Source organism: Leucopleurus acutus (genome assembly GCF_964270905.1).
Source record: "Leucopleurus acutus genome assembly, chromosome: 1".
In the NCBI taxonomy this organism is placed as follows: domain Eukaryota; kingdom Metazoa; phylum Chordata; class Mammalia; order Artiodactyla; family Delphinidae; genus Leucopleurus; species Leucopleurus acutus.
The window spans coordinates 126,881,445-126,908,182 of record NC_139142.1 but is presented as its reverse complement, the minus strand read 5'-3'; the positions used below and the strand labels follow the sequence as shown (position 1 = coordinate 126,908,182).

Sequence of the window (26,738 nt, the reverse complement as noted above, 5' to 3'; positions counted from 1 at the left end):
GATTATAGCTCAATCCCCAGTGTAGCGTAGTGCCCTCTCCTCAGATGTGCAACTGCCCAAAGCCAGCAGCTCCAGGGAACCAATGTCTAGTCTTCTGCTAGGATGAAAGAGGATCTGTGCAAATTTTCGACAAATCCTATAGTTAGCCCCATCTGTACCATTTTCAGAGGATTCTTCATACTTCAAGCTTCTTTCACTGTCTGCTACAACATACCATTCTCTGGTCTGTTAAACTGACACATGTCCATCTCGTTTCAGCTCTGCAGGTTTTATTGCTATTGTTTACTGTCCTCTTCTATTGCGGTTGTTTTACAGCCATTAAAAAAATCTCTTGAATGTGATGTTTTAGCAGAATTTCAGGAAGGAGTAGTGGTAAACTAGTGCATTCAACCTGCCACATTTAACCAGAAGTCTCACTGGGTCACCTGGGCGAGCTACTTCATGCTTCTAGGCCTCTTCTTCCTCATCTGGAAAAGGCTGCCAGTAATACATACCTCACGGAGCTGTTTTAAAAATAAAAGAAGGTAATGTTTGTAAAGCATGATGTATGGTTTCTGGTACATAATATGTACTCAGTGCATAGAGTTTACTCTTTTCAGTTACCAGATCCACCCTGAGAAAATGGCATGCAACACAGCAAAAAAAATATTCAGGTCAGATCAAGTACAACTTCCTAAATTCATAAAAATTAGATCCTGGAAGTAATTATTTGTCAAACATGTCATCTTTCCACACTCATAATATAAGAATATGGTAGACAGCCACATCCTGGGTCATTTTAGATATAGTCCTTTTTGGAAACAGAACTGGATGAAATGACCTCCGAAATTATAAGAGATCATCTTATAAAATAATCTCTGATGAATAAGTACCACAGGGAAATAGAACAATGGTAATATGGCAGCCCACCGTTCCTGGGAATTTGAATTGCTTTATCTCCAGGCTGGTAGCTTGTTGGAATATTAGAACTCTCTGAGTGATACAATGCTAGGATAGGAAACATACAGATGGACTGCACTAGTAAGTGGTGTTAGGGTAGTATTGCAAATGTGTATTTGCATTCAAGCTAGAAAATAAATTTGAATTGAAACAAGGAACACCCAGCCTTTAGATTACCCAAATGGCCTTCAGGAACTAGGATTCTAGACTGCTCAGCCTTTGGAAACACACAGCTGTCATAGGAGTTGTTTGAAGGGGGTTCACCCATAGAATCTGCTATCTTTTTTATCCAGGGTGAGTTGAAAAAATGAAAAGTTCCTACTGAGAATACTTGGGAATATAGAAACTTTGGGGAGTGAGAGAGACAGAAACGTGGCCTTTCTGAGGAGTAATCATGCCTGACCATTTTCAGAGGGAATTAACATGTACATTGGTGCTGCTGTTAGGGGGAAAAGAGTTGTATGTAATTTATAGTTAACGAAAAAATATTTGACAAGTCTTCCGCAAAAGCTCTCCTTTTAAAGAAACCATGGCTGTGAGAATGTTCTCAGCCATGGAGATCCAGCTTATGGACAGGAAGGAAGGAGCGCTCATAAATAGGAACTGTCCTTGTGGAAGAACTGTCAACTCCAGAGGCATCCAGACCCTGGGCCTCACACCCCTCTTCTGCTTTCTTTAAAATTTTCAGTTATTACATGTTCAATGTTTTGGAAAATTCAAATAACATAAGCAGAAAGAAAAATTCCTTGAAATCCTGCCACCCATCTTAGCTTTTTCATCAAGGATCTTCGTGTATGAGGAAAAATCTAGAAAAATTTGGCTTGAACGTGGCACTACCTTCCTACAGCAATGCGAAGGTTATAACCCAGGCGTAGAGGGGGAGTCCTCCAGGGCCGGGTTTGAAAGGGCCTCCACAGCTACTCTATTCTCACCATTATGGACTCATCTGTACTGGACAAACAGGAGGACACAGTGAGTCCCCGATGAAAGGTCAACATCTTGCTGGCCATTAACACACCGTAGCAGGGATTACTGTGCTTTAATAAGGCCAACACCTTTGAAAGTAGAGCCCAAGGCCCTGAAGGAAAGGGCTTTGTTAATTACAAAGGACTGTATGAAGAAAGTGTTATTATTGGTCCAAAGCAATGGAATTCTAGGTTAAAGTGTGATAGAGCCTCTGCACTGAAGTCACTGGCCTCATAGGTTACCAACACCAACAAAAGTCAGGTACCAGAAGGGAAAATATGAGTCACAAGAGACAACTGTCTAAAGAACATATGCAATCGTGACACATGAAGACCTAGGATGCACGTCAACCTGTCTTGCAGAAAGATAAGAGGATCACAGCCAAGTTGAAAACTTCCTGCACGTGGAATTGTGAGCTGGGGAGCCACTGGGCCAGGTGGCTTGTCACTTGCCTGGATTTTAGAGATTGTCATGGTCACTGCAATGAAAAACGCATGAAACCCTCCTCCGAGGCTGGCGTGATTGTAAAATTACGCAGCCTCTTTGGCAAACAGCTTGACAGTTCCTCAAAAGGTTAAACACAGAGAGACGTTATGACCCAGGAATTCCACTCCTAGAGAGAATTCCACCCAAGAGAACTGAAAACATATGTTCAAACAAAACCTATACACTAATGTCCATAGCAGCATTACTCATAATAGCCAAACAGAGACAACTCAAATGCCAGTCAACTGATCAGTGTACAAACAAAATGTGGTGTATTCACACAATGGAATAGTATCAGCCATAAAAAAAGAATGTAGTCCTGATACATGCTACCACATGGATGAACCTTGAATACATCATGTTAAACTGAATCAGACACAAAACACTACATACTCTATGCTTCCATTTATATAAAATGTCCCAAACAGGCAAATCCACAGAAACAGGAAGCTCATCAGTGGTTGCCAGGGCCGAGGAGGAGTGACTACTAATAGGTATGGGGCTTCTTTTAGGGGTGATGAAAATGTAAACTTAAGAAGGTCTTTTGGGCTTCCCTGGCGGCGCAGTGGTTGAGAGTCCACCTGCTGATGCAGGGGACACGGGTTCGTGCCCTGATCCGGGAGGATCCCACATGCCGCGGAGCGGCTGGGCCCGTGAGCCATGGCTGCTGAGCCTGCGCGTCCGGAGCCTGTGCTCCGCAACGGGAGAGGCCACAGCAGTGAGAGGCCCGTGTACCGCAAAAAAAAAAAAAGGTCTTAGCCTCCCTCCCAATACACCAAATATGTATCAGCAAATAGCGTGCAAGAAAGGGTAGGGATCTAGCAGGATGGAGCAGCCTCCATGGGAGACTTTTCCACAGTGAAGCAGCCAGTGTCATTTTTCTTTAATAAGTGACAATGAATATCATTGAACACTGAATATCATTGAACATGATATCAATATCATTGAACATACTGCATAGAAGGAACAACAGAATCAGAGGTGTGGGACCAGCTCCCAGGCTACCCCTCTGGCTTTGGTTGGCTGTTTCAGGAAGGAAGGAGGCCAACTCCATGAGGCCCCACCCTGGCAGGTGTGTGGGCAGGAAGAGAAACCAGGAAACACTGGCGCTGATGGAAGAGACAGAACCGCACCCAGCCAGTGGCTGCTGTCACAGCGCTGAGTCCCTCTCAGCCATGTGAGGAAACAGAATGGAGAAAACCCAGCCTGATGACAGGAGCCTTTCAGCTGGGTCTCTTCCCCACCAATCCTGTCTTCTGCTGACAATTTTACCCCTGTAGACACAGCTTCTAGCAAAACATCTGGCATATGTGGGAGCTCAGTGAATATTTGTTTAATGAATTAATAGCAGTATCATCTATGACAGCAAACAAAAAAGAAGCAACTTAAATGTCCTACAACAGACTACTGATTTGTATACATTTATGATATCTCTAGCAGGTTATATAACAGTACAAAAAGTATGATTCCACACTTTATAAAAATAAACCTGTATATAGAGAAAAGGCCTAGGCAAATATACACAAAAATATTAAGTTATTTCTAGATAGTGAAACCAAGGGTGACTTTCCTTCTCCCCCCCATCCTTCTCATTCATATTCATATTATTATCACTTACCTATCTGTATTTTAAAATAAAGAGCATAAATTATTTGCATAAATGAAAAAGTTAATAAAAATTCCACTTGCATGCGAAAAAGGCATTTGACACAATAATTCCTGTTTTGGGATATCACTCCAAGAAAATAATGCCAACTACCAAAGAAAATAATGCCTACAAGAATTAAGTAAAATGTATTTTCTATACATGATAGAAAAATATATAGTGATTTTAAAAGATATTCATGATGTTCAAAACATTAGATGTTCAAAAATGTTCAAAAACACTAGAATAATGCTTTAACACATTATGGAATACTATTGATAGTAAGTATATTAACCAGGATAAAAATAGCTAGCTAGCAAGTATAAAACAAAGAAGAATAAATATCGTAAGCAGACTAGACTATAAAGAACCAGAGGAAAACCTTCAGAGGGAAACTAAGGAGCCATTAGCAGAAGGCATAATTGACCCTTTGCCCTTTGTTGATTACAGTTCACTCCATTTGCCACCTCTGACCAGAACAGGGTGGATTCTTTCTCAGTGATTCACAGATTAACCGAAAAACCTGCAGACTTATTAGACACCCGGAGGCGCGGCGGAACGCGTCTCACCCAGGACAGCACCTGGCTACCTCCAGCCTTGTGTCTGGGTCAGGGCTGTTCTCTGCCAACACAGCGGGCCGCGCGTCCCTGATTTGAGGACATCAGGTGGACCCCGCGGCCACAGCCTAGCCCCTCCACTCTGGCCCCCACGGCTCCCTTTCCAAGCTCTAGGTCACCTCATCCTCAGAAGCTTTGTGGAAGCAACTTTGAACGCTATCACATACACTCCACTCCTCAGGGAGGGACTAGCTGAAGAGAGATCTGAGGGCCTGGAGGAGAGTGTTTGGGGTGGGGACACCCTGGAGAAGGAACGAGATCCAAGTCACCAAGCACTCCCTTCTACAAGGCGTCCTTGCGTGTTGGACAGTTGGGTGTCGTGGCTGTTTTGTGTGGCTATTCAGTAGCTAAGGCCTGCATCGATGGCTCAGGGAAGCAGCCCCCAGCAGCCCCGGCCTGAGGACTCCAGCTTTGGCCAGTGGGCAGACTGTGGTGCTCTCTGCTGCCACCCAGTGGATCTATTGAGAAAGGTCAGGTAGGAAGTTTAATCGGGAGGGTCTCAGTGTGGTCCCCGGACCAGCAGCATCAGCAACAAATTCTTGGCTGTCCCGGAAATTCTGGGAGTGAGGGCAGCAGTCTGTGTTTTAACAAGCCCCCCCTCCAGTTGATTCTGATGCACACTTAAGTTTGAGAAGCACTGGCTTAGACTAAGTAGTGATTTACACCCTGAGACGCATGAAACGGATAACAGATTTTTTTCCAATGGGAGTAGCTAATTTTCCTTATTAATGATCAAGTGTCATAACTTCTATAAGAACAAGGTTCACCAGCCACTTTAAAAAAATTATTCATCTCCTCCTCAGAAAGGACAAGGAGGCATAAAACCCAACTCCTCTGTTCTCTGTCCAAAATCTGATTATAAACATCCACTGCTTTCCTATTTCTGGGAGTGGCATTTGAAGTCCTCCAAAAATATGGTCCCAGACCTCTTTTCCAGCCTCACCTCCAATTACTCCTCCACTTCATTTATCCTAGATTCTAATGAACTGACTGATTCTCTGAATCTTGCCTGCATCCAAGTGTTCACTTTGTTCTTTCCACTAAAGACACGTCCATCTGTAAGATTAAAATCTTATTAAAAAATGCCCTAAAATATTGTACCCATTTTTAACGCCCTCTCAGATGCCATTTCCTCCATGAAGCCTTCCTTAATTAGCCCAGCCAGTAAGGACCTGTCCCATCATGAACCACCAACGCACTTCATCTATATATCTTTTTTAGTGCTTTAGACCCTACTGCTTTTTAGTTCTTAGTGGACATTTTTTATTCCTTTAAGTCCAGGGACTGAGCCCTACTTATCTTAACGTTGACCAGTGCACAGTAGGTGTACAGCAAACGCTTTTTTTTTTTTTTTTTTTTTTGCTGTACACGGGCCTCTCACTGTTGTGGCCTCTCCCATTGCGGAGCACAGGCTCCGGACGCGCAGGCTCAGCGGCCATGGCTCACAGGCCTAGCCACTCCGCGGCATGTGGGATCTTCCAGTACCGGGGCACGAGCCTGTATCCCCTGCATCGGCAGGTGGACTCTCAAGCACTGCGCCACCAGGGAAGCCCGGCAAACGCTCTTTGAAAGGTGCACGTGAAAAACTTTGGCCCCTCACAAAACAGTAGCTCACAAGAAATGCTGGAATTCAAATCAGTACGATGCAAACATTGCGACATAAAGGTAACTGTGGAGCCCCAGTTGACCAGGTGACCTGGGCGAGGCTGGGAAGACAAACATTGCTGTTGTCCAAAGTCCTCTTTGGGACTCCACCACTGGTGGGCAGGGCCCTGGATACCCAGCACCCACTAATCTACCACATCATAGCCAGAAGTTGCCACCAAGGCCCCCTGCTGGCCACCACGGTGGTCATGCTGGGACTCACAGCAGGTAGCCCTGTGAAGCCTTCCATCCCATCAGCCTCTTAGCCCCTTAAGAAGCCCACCTGAGAACCCAGGAGCCCTGAGAAAACTACACTGCAGCAGCCACCACTAATACCTGATTGGGAACGCAGCCTCCAGCAGACCCTGAGCCTTTGGTTCAAATCTCCTGTTGCCATCTTAGGAAGATGGTGTTGACCCTGTCATTTCTCTCCTCCTGGGCCACTTGCCCAATGGTCCCCATCCTCGCTGCCCTCCCCAATAAGTTCCTATATTTACGGTTTTGACCATGTGGACTTGCTAGAGGAGAGACACCCAGTGGGCCTGACACGAGCTGGGGCAGAGAATGCCCCTGAAAGAGGACCTGAAAGCCGGGGGTGGGGGGCAGTCAGAGAGTAAGGAATCAGGATCCTCAGAGAGAAACGTGTAAGAAGCAGAAGATGATCGCCAAAATAGAGAAGAAGAGAGAGTGAGGCCTCAGTGGGCAAATGGGAAAGGACAGTCCATGCAGTAGTCTGGGGCTGACTCAGCCGTGGCCTGGGGCTTGAGCGTGTAAAGTCCTAGGAGTGTGCAGGCATAGGGATTCGGGTGCCTGGCTCCCTCTGGAATGCCTAGGCCTCTTCAGACAGACCTTGGCCTCTTATGTTGAAGCTCCCTCATGTATCTGACACTAGAGTCACTGAAAAAACCCCCAACTTGGTGGGCAGCCTTCTCTCAGGATCACCTCACTGACCCATGAGTCCCACATCCTGGATGTAACCCTTGGGTGAGCAGTCCAGAGGCAGGTCTCCTTTACTGGGGGGAAAGAGTCAGCCTGGGGCAGGGGTGTTCCCAGGGCTCACACTCTCCTCATCGCCTTTTATAAATACCCTCAAGTTGCTTTCATTTAATTTTCTGTGAATGTGTCCAGTGGGACACACATAAATTCTGGATGAAACATTGAAAAGCTGACTTGAAAGAAATAAAATAAACAAGAAGGAGTGTTTGCCTCTGGGTAGAGAGTGGAGAGATTGGGGTTAAGGATGGAGGACTTATTTTTTACTGTTTTACTTATTTTTTTACTTATTTTTCACAGTTTTACTCTATTATACTGTTTTCATTTTTATCATCTGCCACTTAAAAAACAATTAATAGATAACAATTAAAAGGATAAGAATAAACAAGTCACAGAAGGACATCTTATAAAATAAACCCATTGACAATACAAAAGGAGACTAACCTGATGAAAGAAGTTATTCTATTACTTAGAGAGGTTAATTAGCAAAAATGAGGGGTGGGGGACCCGGAGGGACGGCCACATCTGTATATTGTTGGTCTATGCAAATTGGTAAACCCTTCTGAAAAGCACTTTGGCAACATTTATAGAGACATAAAGATTTCTTTTTCACTTGATACCCCAGTAATTCCAGTTCTGGTTATCTAGCCAAAGCAAATAATTTGAATATGGAAAAAACTACAGATAGAAAATATTCACTGTAGGAAGGCAAAATTTAGAATCCTAGACATCCAATAATATAGGGATGGTAATTAACTGATGCGATTCATGCAATTCGTCGTTATGCAGCACTTTTAAAGAGATTAAGGTTATCTATTATCAGAAAAAATGCTTATTCTAATGTTAAGTGACAGCAAAGCATATATAAACTCACATCAATACTGTGGGTATAGTTATGCTTAAACAAAAGCATAGGAGGGACTTCCCTGGTGGTCTAGTGGGTAAAACTTCGTGCTCCCAATGCAGGGAGCCCGGGTTCGATCCCTGGTCAGGGAAGTAGATCCCACATGCCGCAACTAAGAGTGCACATGCCACAACTAAGGAGCCCACCTGCCGCAACTAAGGAGCCCACTGGCTGCAACTAAGGAGCACACGTGCCGCAACTAAGGAGGCTGCCTGCTGCAACTAAGAGCCGCTGCAACCAAATAAATAAATATGTATATATATTTTTAAAAAAGAAGATACACGTACCCTAATGTTCAAAACAAAAAATGCATCGGGGGCTTCCCTGGTGGCGCAGTGGTTAAGAATCCTCCTGCTAATGCAGGGGACACGGGTTCGAGCCCTGGTCTGGGAAGATCTCACATGCCACGGAGCAACTAAGCCCGTGCGCCACAACTACTGAGCCTGTGCTCTAGAGCCCTTGAACCACAACTACTGAGCCCACGTACCACAACTACTGAAGCCTGCGTGCCTAGAGCCCGTGCTCCACAACAAGAGAAGCCACCACAATGAGAAGCCCACGCATCGCAATGAAGAGTAGCCCCTGCTCACCGCAACTAGAGAAAGCCCGCATGTAGCAATGAAGACCCAATACAGCCAAAAATAAATAGAATAAAAATTTTTTTTAAAGTATAAAAAAATGCATTGGAAAAAGACTGGAAGGAAATGTGCTAAAATGCTCAGGATGGCTGCATTAGGCTGGCGGGGTTATTTTCCAATTTTTTGTTAATACAGTTACTCTATTTTATATGGAAAAATAAATATGTAAAGAAAGAAGGGACATCTTTCAATCCCTCTACCTGCCAAGCAGGAGCATGGGTGAGGCCTCTTGGCAAACTGAGGTATGATCCTATTTTTAGAAACTCTGGCTAGGAAATGTATACGTAAGGAAGAACAAACACCATAAGGCACGCCTCTATTGACAAACGTTCAAAGAGCTACTCCTGGTGTGTAAGGGTTCCAGCTCCTGGAATGTTGAAGGTAAAAGGAAAGTTTACCCAAACTTTAAAATTTCCATGACTTGTACCTTACTGCATCTCATGAAATAAGATCCATGTCACTGAACTCTTTTAAAATAAAATCCAAAAAGAAGAAAAAAAAAAAGGAAAGTTTACCAAATGATGTTCACATTTTGATCATCAAGGGTCCAAATAGAACATGGCTAAACAAACATGGCCACTAGCACCCAGCTGGCCCTGAATGAGGTGCATAGCATCCCTCCTCACCCATGCGACCATCCAGGTTGCAAGCACAAGGGCCCATGAAGGCAGCAGCCAAGGAACAACGGCAATTCCAGGCCAGAGCTGGGTGTTCCCAGAGACGACGGAGGATGCTGTGCTCTTTGTTCTCCAAGGGAGGAAGCCAGTGAGACTCTGGTCTTTGTGAGCCTGGAATTAGATATGCGAGCACCACAGGCAACTCAAAATGCCCCTTCCCAAACAGGCAAAGAACTAGGTGTTCCCTCAGATCAATACTATTCAATATTTGTTCAGCATGTTTGAGGGACAAAAGGCAGCAGCATGCTGGGTAAGGAAGGGGAAAGAATATCTCTGTGGCAGCATAAGGTCTCTTCTCCACCGTGGAGGGAAGGTAAGCTCAGGGCACCCAAGCCTGGACATCCCAACCCAGCCAAGCCACGGCTCTGCCTCTATCTGGGTTCACCTTTAGAAACAGCTTAGTCTTCAAACCATTAGGCAACTATGTCCCCCTTGTGGGGTCTCATCCCTCCCCAGTGCAGCTATTAAGGTCCTGACTTCCCGTAGAGTATTTAAAACAATTCTCTTATAGTCTCACCTCCAGCCATTCATTTATCCCAGATGCTAATGCAACAAACTGGCGGATCCTCTGAACAGTGGTTGCCTTTGGGAAGGAGAAAAGGGAATGAGGCAGGGAAGGAGAGACAAAGGGGGAAACTTTTCTTTCTCTTATTTAAAAATGTGAAGCAGATATGACCAAATATGAACCACTATTAATTCTTGGTGGTGGGAACACAAATTTCTCAACAAAATGAACCAGAAGTTTTCAAATGGAAATTCTAAGACCCAGTGCCATGCTGCATCATCTTGCCTATTTCTGGCCTCCCCATATTTGATGCTCCCTAAATATCTTTGTTGCTGAGGTTGGTAGTAAAGTCACAGGGACTAACTCCACACCTGGCCTCTTCACATCTGGGAAGCAGCTCTGGACATACAGTGGCAGTCCTCTGACGTGCTGACCATGTGATGACCAGGAGGGGGAGCTCGATGCTTCCTGCCTGCACGCCTCTGCCCATCACAGGGGGGGACTAACCTGGTTATAGTGGGCACACCTAACTTTTCCATGGGGCCTAGACTGGAAGGATTTTAGAATCCAGCAGCAACGACACAGACCAAAAAAAAATTTTGTTTTTAATTTCCATGAAGGGGAGGTGGTAGTAGAGTGAATTGTTTCAGAAAATGAAGCTGGTTTAGGAAGCCATGTGTGAATCAGGAACAACACCTGGGTCACAGGAGAAGCCGGCAGGCAAGTCGAGGGGAGGCCTGTTCTGTTGTAGTTCTTCGTTATCTAGTTCTAGTTCTAGTTTGTTATCTAGTTCTAGTTCTTCGTTATCTAAACGCCAGGATACATCTGCACAGAGAGAGTGGACAGGGACACGGACTGTCTCCTTCTGGAGGTGCCAGGAGCCCCGGAGGGACCCTGGCATCCATCTTTTTCAGATCCTGTTTCCTTGTCTAGCTCTGTAGGGAGCACTGTGCCCGTCTCCAAAGAACGCCATACTCACTCCCAGTGACAGGCCGGGAACGACTGGCACCTGGTGAAAGGCAAGGCGGCCAATCCCAGAGATGGACCAGGCAAATCAAGGAGCTGGACTGGAAGGCTTACCAGCCTGGCCCTTTCAAAGGCAGGAGGGCATTTAACTAGAGACCTGGTTTATCTTACTCTCCCAGTCCCTTCCAGGAAACAAGCCTGTCCTGGAAGGGCCAGAGGCCAGAGGCAGTTGGAACAAGGTTAGCTAGGCTGGCGGCCTGCAGCCAGCGGGAGGGGGCTTGCAGAGAGGAGCAGGCGGGCTGGCTGCTGTCCCTCCTGGCAGGCCTCAGAGTCCAAGTGCAAACTTGTGACCCAGAGGCCAGGCCCCGTGACCGCCGACGAACCTCCCAGCCCTTGCGCCTAACTGTCCTCAGCTGAGGGGGTCGGTGGGAGCCGTTCTAGAGGGGCAGCAAGGGAGAAGGGCCAAGGTATGGGGAAACTGACTGTAAGAGCAGCAGACAGGGGACTTCATCCCAGCCCCACTGTTGACTAGCTGGTGACTTAAGACAAATGACGGCTCGCTCTGTACATGTTCCCTAACGTGGGAAAGGGGGTAACACTACCTACCTTGCAGGATGCAGATGAAATCAGATAAAGATCCCTAGCGCACAGGAGCCTGCCCAAGTGCAGCTGCTACCCGGCTGAGGGATCTTTCCCACTGCCCCCAGGTAAGGTCCATCCACAGGGCAAAACCTATTGGTCTTCGTGCAGTCCCTGGGTAGGGCCCAGAAGGAATGCCCTCCGTCTGGTCCCATCCGGCATACATAACCCCACCCTAACTGACACCCCAAGTTAAGGAGGCGGGGAGCCAGCTTTCACAGCTGAGTCCTTCCACTCCCGGGCCTTGGCTGGGCAGAGGGGTCCCCTTCCTTCAAGATGACCTGCACACAGCTCTCAGGCCTGAAGCTGGCTCTGCCCCGAAGAACTTCTTCCTCCCTGCACAAAGGTCGGACCCTGCCCACTGGCAGGGCTCTAGAGCCCAGGCCCACCCAGCTGGGCAGAAACACGTGCCACCTCCACAAGGCAGCCCACCGCTGTCCAGGGTCTCCAGACTGCAGCCCGACCACCCCCTACTCTTGAACGAGCTACTCTGGGGTGAGGGCTTTTATTAGTGACCACAGTCAATGGTGTCCCAGTGAGGACACCTTACTGATTTCAGGGTGCAAGTGCAGTTTTGAGTGTAAGACTAATATGAAAGGTGCATTACACAAGAAGATTATTATGGTTACATACCATTCTAGAAGAAGGTTCTCATCCCAAAGTCTCCTGGGGGTTGGGAAGGTAAATGTTCCCTGAGACTCACCCAAACCCAGGGACTTGCTGATGTTGCCCAAGTCCACCTTCCACACAGGGAGATGGTGGGGTGGCCCGAAGATCACCCCACGAGATCAGGCCCAGATAAATCAGGTTAGCACAGCACCAAGGCGGCATCAATGGCAAAACGAGAGATCCAAAGATCACAGTAGCCAACGGTTCTCCATCTCTCCTACATACTCCTTCTAGATTAATCTTCATTTAACACACTTCTAATGACACCATTCTCCATCTCAGAAATAGTTCCTAGGTACCCCTGGCCTAGAGAATTAAAAACGTGTTGCCCTAGCATCGAAAGTAATTCATAATATGGCCCCCAAAATACCTATATGCTTGAAAAGACTGGAGATCTACTCAAGTTAACTCAAGAAAACATTCCAAAGGATACTCATGGATCAACTGAGAGTTGTCAGGAAACAAGAAAGCTCTAAAACTCAACCACTCTTTCTATCAGTGTCTCTGCTTCTCTTTTCAGTTTCCCTTCTCTTTATTGCCCTGCTTCCTCTGGTTATTCAGCTTCCATTCCCTCACAGTCTCAGCTAGCACAGTATGACCATTCCCAATACCTTCTAAACCTTGGCAACTCTCAGCACCTCCTTGCAGTTCCAGTCTGTGGCTTCAGAAGTTCACTTTGATTTCTCTGTGCCTTTGATTAAAGCACTCAGAGTGGAGGCAAGCAGCAGGCTGTTGGGTTGCACAGACACTCACAAACGAAGGGGAGAGCTGGAGGACGAAGAACCAGGAGGACTTGGGAGGCCCTGACACAGGATCGAATGGAAGACCGTCGTCCTCCAGGGCAGTGGGTGTGGCGGGAGGCAGCAGAGCTCCTCAGCTCCGAGTGTGAACTCCAGACGCAGACCCAGACTCCAGTCCTGGCTCTTCCATGGGCTGCCATGTGCCCTGGGGAAGGTTAGTAACTCCCTCTGCCTCTGTCACGAGCACCTGCTCAGGGGGTGGTCAGAGGAATCAAGTGAGTAGATACAAGCGAGGGTTTACAACAATGCCCAATATACAGCAGTAAGTGCTCAACACACTTAGCTATTGAATTGTACGTGGAAAACCAGGGGAAACCAGTGGCACTGGCTATAGACAGAGGGCTAGCAAAGCCCAAGGGCAGAGAAATTTGGTGTGCCACAAATATACAAAGGACTTAATATTTGTATCTAATTTCCACTTAGCTTGATAATCATTTTTGTAATCACACTGTAAGCTTACAAAGGTCCTAGACAGGGCCTTAAACCCTGTATCTGCAACAGCACCTGGCCCGTGCTGGCAGGTTAGGCTCTTGGGCTGGCTACTTACTCCACATGTGACCTACGGGAAAATGCCCAGCCTCCCCAAGCCTCAGATTCCTTACCTGCCAACATTTCTGCCTTTCTTGTAAAACTGTTTAATTTTGTTTACCCAGAAGATCTCTGGAATCACATGCCCCATCCCCGGGGCGTTGTTGACAACTGTTGTGAGACCAAGTGAGATTCCTCACGGTAGGAAACTTGCAGAGCTCCCGCCACAGAATAGGTGTCACTGTTGAATGTCTCTTGGAAGAGCACCGCACCCTTTCCAGCTTCACCAAACCCGGCACGGGGCACACACTCATATCTTGCTCTGCAGATGGAGACAGGCTGGGTCTCAGGTCATACACGTGAACATCCACGATGACTTTCAGTGCAGGTCTGAGAGCAGGACCAAGTCCTGCTGATCCCTCCACAAAGCCTGGAATTGCTGGATTTGAGGCTGTTCAGCTGCCGATAGGAACTTGCTGTCGAGTCATTTTCTCCTGTCATTTGAAAGTTTAGAACAGAAAACTTTCTGACTGATGACTATCTTCCTACAAAGACAGGATCGCTGAAACCATCCACAAGTTCAAAGAAGGAAGAGTGTCGAGAATGTGGGGGAAGGAGCTAGCTGCGGGCCTGGAAGGACTTTTTCCCTTTGGCTCTGAGCTCCTGAGTCACTTTCCCTCCCACAGGTGCAGGGGACAGGTAACCTCTCAGGATCTCTTATGCTCACCACAAAGACCCTGGCCCAGGGGCCAAAGAGGCTTAAATACAGTTTCAAAAGCAACTAGGACCAAAAGGGTGTCTTTTACTTACAAATGATAAAATTACACCCCAAAAATCCGGACCTTTCTTTTAAAAAAAAAAAAAGCAAACAATTTATGCAAAGACTTTGAGGACTTATTAAAATTAGAAAATCTCAACTACATTTGAGATGCTCTGTTTAGTCAGAATAAAGGGAGTCAAGGGCTGCAGGATAGCTGGATGGGCCAGATGTTTACATCACTGGGGGCGTGGAGGGGGCAGTGGTCAGAGCTACGGGCAGGAAGCAGCAGCCACCTGCAGCAGCCAAAAGGGCTTAATGAAGAAATAAATGCCCTGGAGGGCGGCAGTGTCGGGGGAACCCACCAGGGTTGCCGAGGGGCGCAGAGGAACAGCAGCAGGCCGCCCTGACCACCTTTAGAACCAGAGACACAAGGAGGAGGTATGGTCGCCCAAGTCCTGCGCATCCTGTGCAGTCCTGTCCGGCTGCATCACCGCTGGAAACGCTGCACAAAAGAGGGGTGACAACAGAAAAATGCTGACCTCCACCTGCTCCCACAAGCTGACCCCGACCAGAGTCGTCATCGGTCATGGGGGGAACCCAGGGCCTTTAGGGATCGGCCTCCAGAGGACAGGGCAGAGAATGGCACTGAAGACCATGAACAGTGTAGGTCCTTCCACATGGAAGTGACTCCTGTTTCACATAAAATGGACCAGGGTACCTGCTGTCAGCCTGCTGCAGATCAAGTGAGATTATGTGCTAACTGTGATGGCAGGAGAACCCATTTCAGTTTGGGAACAAGGAGAACACAGGGGGTGCCTGTTTATTCTCAGTTATCAACACACTTCCCCTTTGGCCATTTTCTGGAAATGGGCAGTCTGGATTTCTCAGAACATCACGACCATCCAGGGGCATTAATCCTCTCAGTGCGCCCCACTCACCCCCTCCCCACCCTTCTATTTCAGACACGGATCCCAGCCTGGAACGCCCCAAGTTCCCCTACCTTGGGTAGCTTCCAGCCATTCACCTGGGCTGTTTCTTGGCAGACACGGAGCCAAGCTCTGGAGAAAACAAGGGAGTCGAAATAACGGGAGTCAAGATTCCTGCTGGGTGATACCGTTTATTGAAAGGCAAACTGGCTTTCTCCAGGAGTTCACTTACATGGAGGTAGCTGCCTAAGAATGTCTCTTCCCGGCGACAAACCTAGGCAATCAAACCATACCCGAAAGCAGAAACCCAACAAAATGAGACTAACCGGCATTGTCGGATGACACTCAGAGGCAGGAAAAAAAATGATAAAGCTATATGATGATTGTCTCTTCAGCACTGCATTTGGCCACATACTTGTTTATTAAATACTTTTTTTTCTTTTTAAACTAGCTAAAGAAAATACTCTCGAGTAGGGTTAGTTCTTAAAGCGACAAACAGAAAAAAATATATATGTGTACATAATAAAATAAAAGAATGACAGCGTGTCAGAGCTGGCAAGGACCTTGAGCCCCGGTCCTCAATCATTCCGCGTCATCTGCCGCTCTGAATGCAGGCCTCTCAAGGTCACCCCTGTCAAGGTCACCACGGTAAGATGAGCTGGGCCTTGAAAACATCTCTCTTCTCAGCTCCCAGGCTCGTGTTCCTCCCATCCTGGTGCACCGCATGCATCCAGTTCACTGCCAGCCCCATTACGGCGCAGGCGGGTGCATCTGTTGACATTTTTAACGTCCCAATTTTAGGGTAAAGATGCAGATCTTCTGAATGGTGAGCTCTGTTCTCTTTTCACAGGCAGTTTGTTTCTTGCAGCCTGCCTCATGGCTACCAGAAGGAACTGGCCAGAAGGAGAGGCAGAAACTTTCTCACAAACCAAGACAGATGCTGGCTCGCTCCCAAAGTTCTTGGGCCCCAACTTTTCCCATCTCTAATCTGTAGTGACGAGTGGGCGGAAGCGTTGCTGGGCAGGCTTCTTGGCAAATACCTAATGGCGGTGGAAGCAGCGGGGAATTCAACAGCATATGAGAGTCGAAGAACCCCTGTGGGTTCCAGTGAGCCAGCCGACCAATCACAGGCTTGCTGCCTCCCCAAGAGGACAGAGGGCTGGGTCTGAAGGGGCTCAGCCTCCGTGTTCATTGGTGTAACTGTTGTCTATCACCCCCTCTCCCCTGACAGTGCTCCAGGAAGGGAGGGATTTTGATCTACTTTATTTACTGCTGTGTCCCCAGTGCCAAAGACTGGGATATCACGGATGTCCAATAAATATATGCTAAATGAATGAACGGCTAAAGGGAGGAATCTCTCCATACTCCAAACAGGTAAGCAGAGGCAAGAAGCACTCCACCCAGCAGAGGCAGAAGAGGGGTTGGCTCTTCTGCTCTGGGGGCTTCACCCACGGTGGCGGGGGGCGACGACACCTACCCATAGACGGGGCTGATCGCTCTGAATCCTGCTGGGTGCGCTCTGTGACCTGGGGTAGGTAGGGCACTGAGATTCCCTGCTCCCTGTGGCAACTGTCATGGAGCGCTGGGGTCACAGGCCTCTTATCTACCAGGATGTGTGGGGACACCGTGAGGCAGCTGAACACTCACTCACATGCACACAACCCGAAGGGTTCCCTCCCTGGCCACGGCCCTGACCAGCTACGATTGGACCTGGCCTCTGTGCGTGCCTAGGGACCATCACAGTGGAGGGGACACCAGGAAGGCCAAGAGGAAGTGCCGGGATACCCAGCATCCTCCCAGTGCCTCCCTGAAATTCCATCCCAGCAACGTGGCCTTGCCCAGACCTCACCCAGCCCCAGTTACCTCCTGACTGGTGCCGGCCGCTGTCCCTCTGTCCCAGAAGCCAGGATTCTTCCAGTTTGCACAGAAATGCCTCTGTCTGACTGCTGCTTCCTTCCTCCCTTTCCTGACATAAACCTGAGATCCTGTTCAATCTGCCTCTTGCCTACACATCCCCCCAGCTTTCAAGAACTTCTTCCTCTTCCACCTCCTCCTTCCTACCCACGCTCACACACGCCTGCTTATCTCCTCTCCCTTCTTCCCGTCCCCGTGACCTTACTGCACACATCACCTGCCTCTTCCTCAAGCCTAAGTCCACGAACCTTGCTCCCAAACCCTCGCGGTCCCCACCTGGCAACCACCCCGTCCAGGGACGGAGAGAGTGTAGTTTGGAGGCGGGAGGAAAGGACCAAAAAGACACGACAGGAGGGCTCCACCCCCGGCCCCCGAAACCAACATCATTTGTCAAAAACCGTACGTACATGTCTGCCCACTCCACCTGTGCAAAAGAAACAGCAGCTGGTGACTGGTATTGGTCTCAGCATGGTTCACAAATTTTAACAAAATTCTAGATAAAAAAAGCAACCAAGGACCACGGATACAAGTGACCTCTGACCTCCCCTCCCTCCGTCAACAAGTTCTTTACCAAGACCACCTGAACTTCTCTTCTTAGGCTTAACTCTGCCTTATCACCACAACAATTCCTTTTTCCAACTCTGATGCCCAGAGCGGTCTTTACTTTCTCCCTCTTGCCTCTGGCTCAGTTATACTTAAAAATCTAGTAGCTTTGTATTTTTAAAAATAATACTCAATAGAGATGTGTGAACTTTACAAAACAAGCCACCCCACGAAGCCTCTGCAACATTCCAAAATGGGACAGCAGCAGTCTGTGAGAAGGTCTGATTTAAAATATGTACAGCCTCCACATCCTCCCCTCCCCTTCACAATGGCTACTGACTAGGAACTAGCATTTGGACCCTTTTTCTTGATGGGGGGGGCGGGGGGCAGAGAGGAGCAGCCATGCAGATGGTGCTGCAGACAGCTGTGCAGAACGGGGGCTCCATCCTGCCAAGCGGCTGCAGGCGTCTCAACGCATACCCTGCAGTAGCTGCTGTCTAAGCTACCAGAGCTGTGCTGCCACAGAGATCCTAGGAGGACATGACATCACAGGGAGGAATTATCTGGTCCGCGAAGAGGAGGTGATGGAGCTCCCTTCCTCTCCTCCCGCCGCAGGCGGCTGCAGGCCCCTGGAAGTGGGCTCAGATCTGGCTGGCGGCGGTGCCGTCCTTGGCGAAGGTGTAGCTCAGCGGCGCCTCATAGAGGCTCCCCCCATCCGTGCTGAGGTCGTCATCGTCGTCGTCGCCGTCCACGTCATCCAGCACTTTGCTTGGCAGCTTCTTAAGTCTGCAGAACAACAGGTGGCGTGTTTCCTGGCCCTGGACCGGGGCTCACCTCCGATCTGGAGGCCAAGGGGCTCTAGACGCCTGTCTCTGCACCCCAGCGAGTGGCATATAAGCTCAGGAACTTAACTCGTCTGCACCTGCCAGTTCCTACAGCAACAGGGAGCAAACTGCCCACCTGAGAGCACGGGAGGCTGCTGCTGACAGGGTGGGCTGGGCAGGGCTGGGGCAAGGCCAACAGCACTGATCTTTCCTTCTGCCTCAAGCACCAACATGGCTCAGCAGGGTGCTGCCATAAATCCCACCTTAATTTAAAATTTTATCATCTTGTTCACCATGGGCTGTTTGCATTAATTTTTATTTTAATACTGCATCTTGATTCTTGAGATTTTTGGTGCCCCCTAATGCCAGCCTGGGGCTGGGTTCTCGACAGACATGCCCTGTTTACAGGATTCTCAACAGGCTCCAGTCTTCTGGGCATTTATAAGAGAACTACCTGGGCAGCCAGCAAAAAGCCCCAGGTCACAGTCGGCCTCCAAGAAAGGCCCAGCTCCACGAATGGGTGTGAACTTAAACTCACCCCCTCACTCCAATACCCCAGGCAGTGACCCTGAGGCAGGGAAAGCAACCCCGCACCTAATCCCCCATCCTTGGGGCCGTGGCAGGGGAGCTCGAGACAGCAGCTCTCTCCGGAGACCAGGTTTGGGACATCCTCGTCCTCCTGAGAACACAAGCCACAACTTTACCTCATTTCTCCCTAACCCAGGAGTCCCTAAGGGCTGGTCCAGGAGCTGCTCCCTCCACAGTGGTGTGAGCTAGTCTGACCTGCTCTGAGCCTCAGGACGACAGGGACGATACCTGCCCGGCCGACACCAGGGCAATGGTATGAGGATGACACATGTGACACCCTACTGATCACGTGGGGCGACCGGAGTGGATACAGCCGCTCTCACCCCTAGGGTGGGATGACCCCAAAGGTGACAACAAGGGATCAGCTTGAGACAAAGGAGTGGGAGCGCTCTGAAAGCATCAGGCTCCCCTCCAACGTCAGGGCCATCACGGCCCCGGGGGGGTCGCCGCACTTGCCCACCTTAAGTCCTTCTTCATGGAATTTAGCTGCCCCTGCAGATGCTCATTCACGTCCATCTGTTCCTCCAGCTCCCTCTGCAGCTTCTTCTTAGAACTTTCCAGTCTGTCTATTTCCTCCTCAGCCTCCTCCACCTGTCGCTTCATTGCTTTCAAGCGCAAGCTCAGCTGCAGGGGGAAGGCAGGCCGTGAGCCGGTGCGTCGCCCAGCCCAGCACAGAGAGGCCAGTGGTCCGGCCCCCTTCTCTCCCAGCAACCAAGGTACGGCAAAGGGGGCAACCAGCCTCACGGGAAAGCGGAGATGAGGCTCTAAGACCGAAAATTCTACTTTCTAAAAGCCAAGTTCAGGGCCTGAAGTTTGCTGAAATCCCCTACTAAAGTGGGCTCTAAAGGCCCCATTCCATGACGTAAGGGGTGGAGTGGAAAGAGCGGACTCAGTCCACTCAACTTCACCCCTTGCCTGCCCGCCGAGGCCTCCCCTCCCTCTCGCTTCCCCAGCCCGAGACATTAAATCTCAAAAGTGCTCGCAGAGCGTCCCGCACCTGGTCCTTCTGATCAGTCAGCGACAGGTGCTCATCGTCTACTTGCATCACTAGCTCTTTCACCTTCCGCTCCAGCCGGCGGTTGCTGACCTGGAGGCTGGCCCGGTCCCTGGAAGAGTGGGGGAAGCAGAACAGAGGACCGTCTCATCCCAGCCGCCCGGGAGGCCAGCCCAGGGCTGTCTGGTGGACGCAGGGTCAGAGAGACTCACAAGTGTACAGCAGGACAGCGCTGCTCGTTGGACAGATGAGGAAACAGGGGCTCTGAGAGGGGGAGGGACTTTGTCCAAGGCTGCGGAGCCAGCGAGAGGCTGAGCAGGAGCCAGACCTGCCCTGAGTACTCCCAGTCCTGGGCTTTACTTGGTAAGGCAGTGGGTCATAGACTGCCAGGCTGTGAATATTTGGAGTTTACTCCAGGCTGCCCTGGAGCAAAAAGGCCCAGTCCCAAAAGTCTTACTGAAAATGGATAACGTAAAGTGCTCTATGCACACACACCCACACTGCTTCCAGGAAGGTGAGGGGCCATGAGTAAGAACCGAAGCTGGGGACCTCCCTGGTGGCGCAGTGGTTAAGAATCTGCCTGCCAAGGCAGGCGACGCGGGTTCGAGCCCTGGTCCGGGAGGATTCCACATGCCACGGAGCAGCTAAGCCCGTGCGCCACAACTACTGAGCCCACGAGCCACAACTACTGAGCCCGTGCTCTGGAGCCGTGAGCCACAACTACTGAGCCCATGCTCTAGAGCCCATGAGCCACAACTACTGAGCCCTCACTCTAGAGCCTGCAAGCCACGACTACTGAACCTGCGTGCCACAACTGCTGAAGCCCGTGTGCCTAGAGCCCCTGCTCCGCAATAAGAGAGGCCACCGCGACGAGTGGCCCCCGCTCGCCGCAATTAGAGAAAGCCCGCACGCAGCAGCAGAGACCCAATGCAGCCAAAAATAAAAATTAAAAAAAAGAAAAGAAAAGAAAAGAACTGAGGCTGGTCAAGCTTAACCCGGTACTGGCCCTCAGGCTGTGGTCTGAGAACAAGCTGTAGAGAATCACATGTAGTCATCTGATCCTGTGTCCCTTCCACCCACATGCCCATCTCTGACAGATGGCCACTCAGTCTCTGCTTGAATATACCTGGCCCCCCAGAGCAGAGACAGCCACCTTACCTCTATTCCAGCTCAAACTCAGTAGCTTACAAGGCAGCCTGTCCTATTTAAGGCATGGGGAAAGGAGCAGCTAAGAACTGAGCAGTGGGGAGTCCCAAGTTTTAGTCCTGCTACATCAGTATTCTGCCAGGCTACCTTCCTCAAGTCATTTACTTTGGTGGGTCTCAGTTTTCTCATCTATACAATGGAAACAATTTTCCAGCAAGGTTGTACTTGCTCTGCCTTCCTCACAGGCTTTTGAGGATAGGAAGAGATACGAGTGTGAAAGCACTTTGTAATGTGATGCCCACTGCCCACCAGGGCCTCTGCACCACGGCTGGGCCCAGCTCACCTCTCCTCGCTCTCCAGACGGTCCTCCAGCTCTGCGATCCTGGCCTCCAGCTGCACCACCAGCCCCTCTTTGCTGGACCTGTAGGAACCTTCCAGGTGGATAATCCGGCTCTTTAAGTCCTTGTTCTGGAATCAGACAGGGAGGCCGTGAGGGGCTGTGTCTGCCGCACCCTCTGTGCAGAGCAGAGCAGAACACAGGGCAGGGCAGTGTTTGGTCGGTGACTGGGGTAAGCCTGCTTTCTACCTTAGGATGTGTGGCCCCAGGAGACCTGGGGAGGTATCCAGGGAAAAGCTTTGCACTCATGTCCTGGCAAGCCAAAAGATGAGATTCTATCACATTGCTTATAAGCCTAAGTGAAATCTTTGCATGTCCTAAGACTACTGGATGTCAGACAAATGAGGTTGACCTTGGCCTTTTATAAACCTATTGGGGCGGGGGACTTCCCTGGAGGCCCAGTGGTTAAGACTCTACGCTTCCATTGCAGGGGGTGTGGGTTTGAGCCCTGGTCGGGGAACTAAGATCCCACGTGCTGTGCGGCACGGCCAAAATAAATAAATAAATAAACCTACTGGGGCGGGACAGGAGAAATAGGCTCCTTCAGCAATATCATACATCATATTCAGTGAAGAACTAACATGAATGGCACGTAAAAGAAATAGCGATTCAAGTAAGGTTTGTTAGCAACTCCTGCATCTGAGGACACTGGTTCTTTATTATTCTCCTTTCATTCGAATTTAGCCCTCTTTAGGATCTAGAAACACCACTTGCAATTCTACCTCTCCCCAGCTGCTAAACTCACAAGCACACTTAATATTGTGGGAATAACCTCTCTGGAAAAGGCCTTAGAAACACCGGTACCTCTCAGGTGAGTTACTCTGCAGAGTTCTTGGGGGTGCTGTGCAAAGAAGGCTCAACCAAGGGGCTCTAGTCCAAAGTCACGGCGGGGCGGTTGGGGGGGGGGTTCATGGGGCCAGCTGCCCTCACCTGTCTCTCCAGGGAAATCTTGTCACACTCTAAGTCTTGCTTCACGGCTCGCTCCTGAAGTAGCTCGTTCCGCATCTGCTCCATCTACACCACACAGTGCAAAAGCCCAGAGGTTAGAGGGGGTGTTCCTATAGCCTTTGTGCTGAAATGGTTCGCAGCTATGAATTCCAACAACCAAGTCAGCTCCTCTTTATGACGGGGGCCTCCTGCCTTCTCCTCTTGAATACTGGAGCTGTCCCTTAGATATTCTTGAGTTCTCAATGATTGCAACAATAATGATACAAATACCAATAATAGTCAAAGTTAACCCTGCCGTTATGGGTTGAATCCTGTCCCCTCCAAAAAGATATATTAAAGTCCTAACCCCTAGAACCTCAGATGTGACCTTATCTGGAAAAAGGATCTTCACAGAGGTAATCAAGTTAAACTGAGGTCATTAGGGCGGGCTCGAATCCAGTATGACAGGTGTCCTTATAAAAAGGGGAAGTGTGAATGCAGAGACAGACATGCACAGCGGCAAGACAGAGACACAGGGAGAATGCCACATGAAGACGGAGGACTGGAGTGAGGCATCTACAAGTGAAGGAGCACCAAAGATTGCCGGCAAACTACCAGAAACTAGGAAGAAGCAAGGAGGGATTCTCCTACAGGTCTGGAGGGAGCACGACCCTGCTGACACTTTGCTTTCAGGCTTTTGGCCTCCAGAGCTTGAGACAACACATTTTTGTTGTTCTAGCCCACCTAGTTTCTCGTACTGATACTTTGTTACAGCAGCCCTAGGGAACCGCTACAGCTGCTCAGCACTCCGCCTGTGCTATCCTGCGACATCCCCACAACAAGCCTATGACGCAGGTAATATCATCTCTGCTGAGGACATCAGGGCTTGGAGAAGTTAATCAACTTGGATCATGACCAACCATCCCAGCCTGCCCAGGACTGAGGATGTGCTCAGGCCATGTGACTCTGAACGCTAAAACTGAGGGAGTCCCAGGCAAACTGGGATGAGTCAGTCACCCAGCTTGCCAGGGATCTACACAAGAAGCAACAGGGGAAGCTAGTATCCCCCTGAGCTGCTGGCTGCTGCATTACAAGTTCGAGCTTCAGCAAAGGCTTCTGCAGTCAGCATATCTCAGACGCTGCTAGATTTCTCCCTTCTCATGCCAAAAACAGAAGTCAGCAAGAACACTCCAGGTGTCCTGCCAAAGGCTAAGCCTCACCGAGGATTTCTTCTATATTCATAGGAAATGAGCCTAGCTGAGCGGCACCTGGAAAGAAACCCTGTCGTCTGCCTATCGGTGTCTCCATTCCCCATCCCCAGTGGGCCTTAGCAACAGTGAAATGCGCTTCAGAGGCAGAGGCCCCAGACCCTGTTCCCAGGACCTTCCAGCAGAGGGCAACCTGAAGAAGCCCAGAGAACTAAGAAGGTGAGCCAGGAAAATAAAACTGCCTGTTCCTTCTTAAGGCCGGGTCCAACAGAGGTAAGAGGTGTGCACACTGGAGTCCCTGGATGCCTGGGGAGCACGTGTAACAGTCTCACCCTGACCAGCCTTGATTTTGATTTTCACAAATCCAAGTCCTGTACAAGCACCCTCGTGAGTAAAACAAGCTCACCCCGCCTTCCCTGCCATCCACCTGGAGTGCAAGACCTGAGGAATAATGAGAGGAGACGCCACCACCACGACAGGCTAGGCTTGCATCTCCCACTGTCCCGCCCACAGCGTATGCACGGAATGACAAGCAGAGTGGTGCGGCTGGCCCAGAGTGGGTGACAGGGAGTGGTAAGGAACGAGGCTGGCGATGGGCAGGACTGGGACGTGGAGAGCTCAGTACCACAGGAGGAAGCCGAGACCCTGCCCACAGAGGAGGGTGAGCCTGTGTGGCCCCCAAAAAAGTTCACATTTTTGCATTTCTGACTGGCAGGCTTCTAAGTCACAGAGGTTCCGAAGTTTACAGCAGAGTACACTGAGGTCCGGGGCAGTTATCCACATCTCGGGAGGAAGAAGGATCAGAACAGAGGCCGTGCCTACTCATGGCCCACTACCTCACCTGCTCTGGCTCTCTAGACTAACTCAGTGAAAACGCTTCGAACAGACTTAGGGTCTACATACAGCTCCAAGATCCGGGAGGCAGCTGGTCTCCTTAGGGCATCCTTGTACGCAGCAGGGGAAAACATGCCAGCCGTGCACAGGTCAGCAGGCAGAGCACACAGAACTCCTCCCTCGGCTCCAAGCCCCCGCCTGGCCCCGGGCCCTCGAGAATCACATGCTGCAAAGAGGGCCCTGGACAATTCCTCTAACTGCTCTAGGAGCACCAGGTCCACGGGTAATGAATGCAGCCTCACAGCCCCACTCCGAGCACGGCTGTGAATCAGCCAACACCCCTACAGAGGTCGTCAGCACGGCTGGGCCACGGGACCACGATGTGCCTCTTGGGGGAAACTGTTCTGTTCACGCCCGCTGGGCAGAGGCCAGGACCTCACTGAGGACACGGCTAGACTTTCACCGCGAGGGGAAGCAATTACACAGGGAGCGATGGTCCAGCTTCTCTTCCTGGCTCTGCATCCACCTGCATGTGACCTTGGTCGCCTCACCTCTGGGATGTGGACTCCTCGTTTCTAAACAAGGAAGCTGAACAAGGCGGCCTGTAGGCCCTTGGAGCTGGCCTACAACGCAGTGAAAGCACATTCGGTGCCTCCTGCCTGCCGTGCGGCGCTGTGCAGCCCTCCTTCTAAGGCCCCGGTCTCCATCTTTCAGCTACAGTAGCCATTCCATGTCTCCAGACCTTTAGGGGCGTCCCCAGAAAAGACCCACTCGGTCAGGGTGACAGCGAGTGTGTGTTTGTGAACACATATGTTTGAGTGCCGGGGGAGGAGTGGTCTTGGAATGATGGGGTGGGCCCATGCATTCGTTCAGACTGTATTATCACAACCCTAGGCTGGACAGCGTGACAGTACCTGACCTCATCATAGGCTCGTGGGGGACAAATGAACAAGCCCTGTCCCTGTGGTCAGTGTCACTGCAATGGGGAAGGACAGCATGCTGGCACGGGGTGCACGGCAGTGGTCACAGCCCAGACTGGGAGGGTCGAGGAAATTCTCCAGAGCAAGAGACGCTGAGCTGAGATCTGAGAGCTGAGAGGGAGGTCAGAGTCAGGCAGGGTGGGGACGGGGCGGGAGAGGAAGTGCAGCTCTCCTAGCCAGGGACCACTAATGAGAAAAGGCAGGAGCTAAGAAAGAGGAAGGGAGCGCTGGAAGAATCAAGAGCACCGAGGTGGACACGCAGGGAGGCAAGGGGACAGGTTAAGAGCTCAGGTGGCGAGGCAGACAGGGAGCAGTCACACAGGGCCCGTTATAATATTGTAACCACAGCGAACGTCTGCATTGCACTTAACAAAAGTAAGTCTGCAGCATTTTTATAGCGTTATCTCATTTCATCCTCACCACCACCTGATGAGGTGGGTACTATTAACATCCCTAGGTACCCCTAGAGTCCAGGGGAGTCTGCAGATACAGGTGTGGAGACTGGGTGATGCCAGCTGAAGCCACAGGACAAATGAGCTCACCGAGGAGAAGTGCATGAAGAATGAGGAGAACCGTGCCCTGGGAAGGCCGCCCCGCTCCACTTCGTTGGGGGAGGTATGGAGAAAAGCAGGACACTGACCTGCTGCAAAGGCCCAGAAGGGCGAGGACAGAGGAAGATGCGTCTAGGTTGGCCAGGACGATGGCTCTGGGAGGCTCAGCAGAGAAGGGAGAGACAGGGAAGCCCCTCTTCTCTAGAACCGTAGCGTGACAGATGACAGCTCTGAGCCGAGGGCTGAGGAGAGCTCAAGTAAGGGGTTTGCAAGACAGATGCCCACAGCTGTTAGCAGACCGAGGGGGAGAATCACTGAGGAGGAAACAGTTACAGGTGATGGACTGTAGCAGGACGGGAGTGTGACAGGAGACTGTTCAGGGAGGGATGCAGGCCCACGGTGGGGGCAGCACGGGAGCGGGAGAGAGCCCAGGAGAGGGACGGTAAGCCAGGACTCGGTGGGGGGGGTGGGTGGGGGGAAGGCTCCTGTAGCTCGGAGGCCCAGGAGGCAGCAGGAAGGGAAAGAGAAGG

General features: G+C 50.1%; 1 protein-coding gene across 1 annotated transcript in view; it reads right to left on the bottom strand.

Moving 5' to 3' along the window:
* Positions 1-15,485: 15,485 nt before the first annotated feature.
* Positions 15,486-26,738, bottom strand: part of CGNL1 (cingulin like 1) — a 102,025-nt gene continuing 90,772 nt past the window's right edge. The window contains exons 14-18 of the mRNA XM_082846346.1: positions 22,639-22,722; positions 21,655-21,779; positions 20,169-20,277; positions 19,632-19,795; positions 15,486-18,545 (exon numbers count right to left, since the gene is read on the bottom strand). Coding sequence (XP_082702472.1) covers positions 18,401-18,545; positions 19,632-19,795; positions 20,169-20,277; positions 21,655-21,779; positions 22,639-22,722 — 627 coding nt within the window. The 3' untranslated portion in view covers positions 15,486-18,400. The remainder of the gene's footprint in view (positions 18,546-19,631; positions 19,796-20,168; positions 20,278-21,654; positions 21,780-22,638; positions 22,723-26,738) is intronic.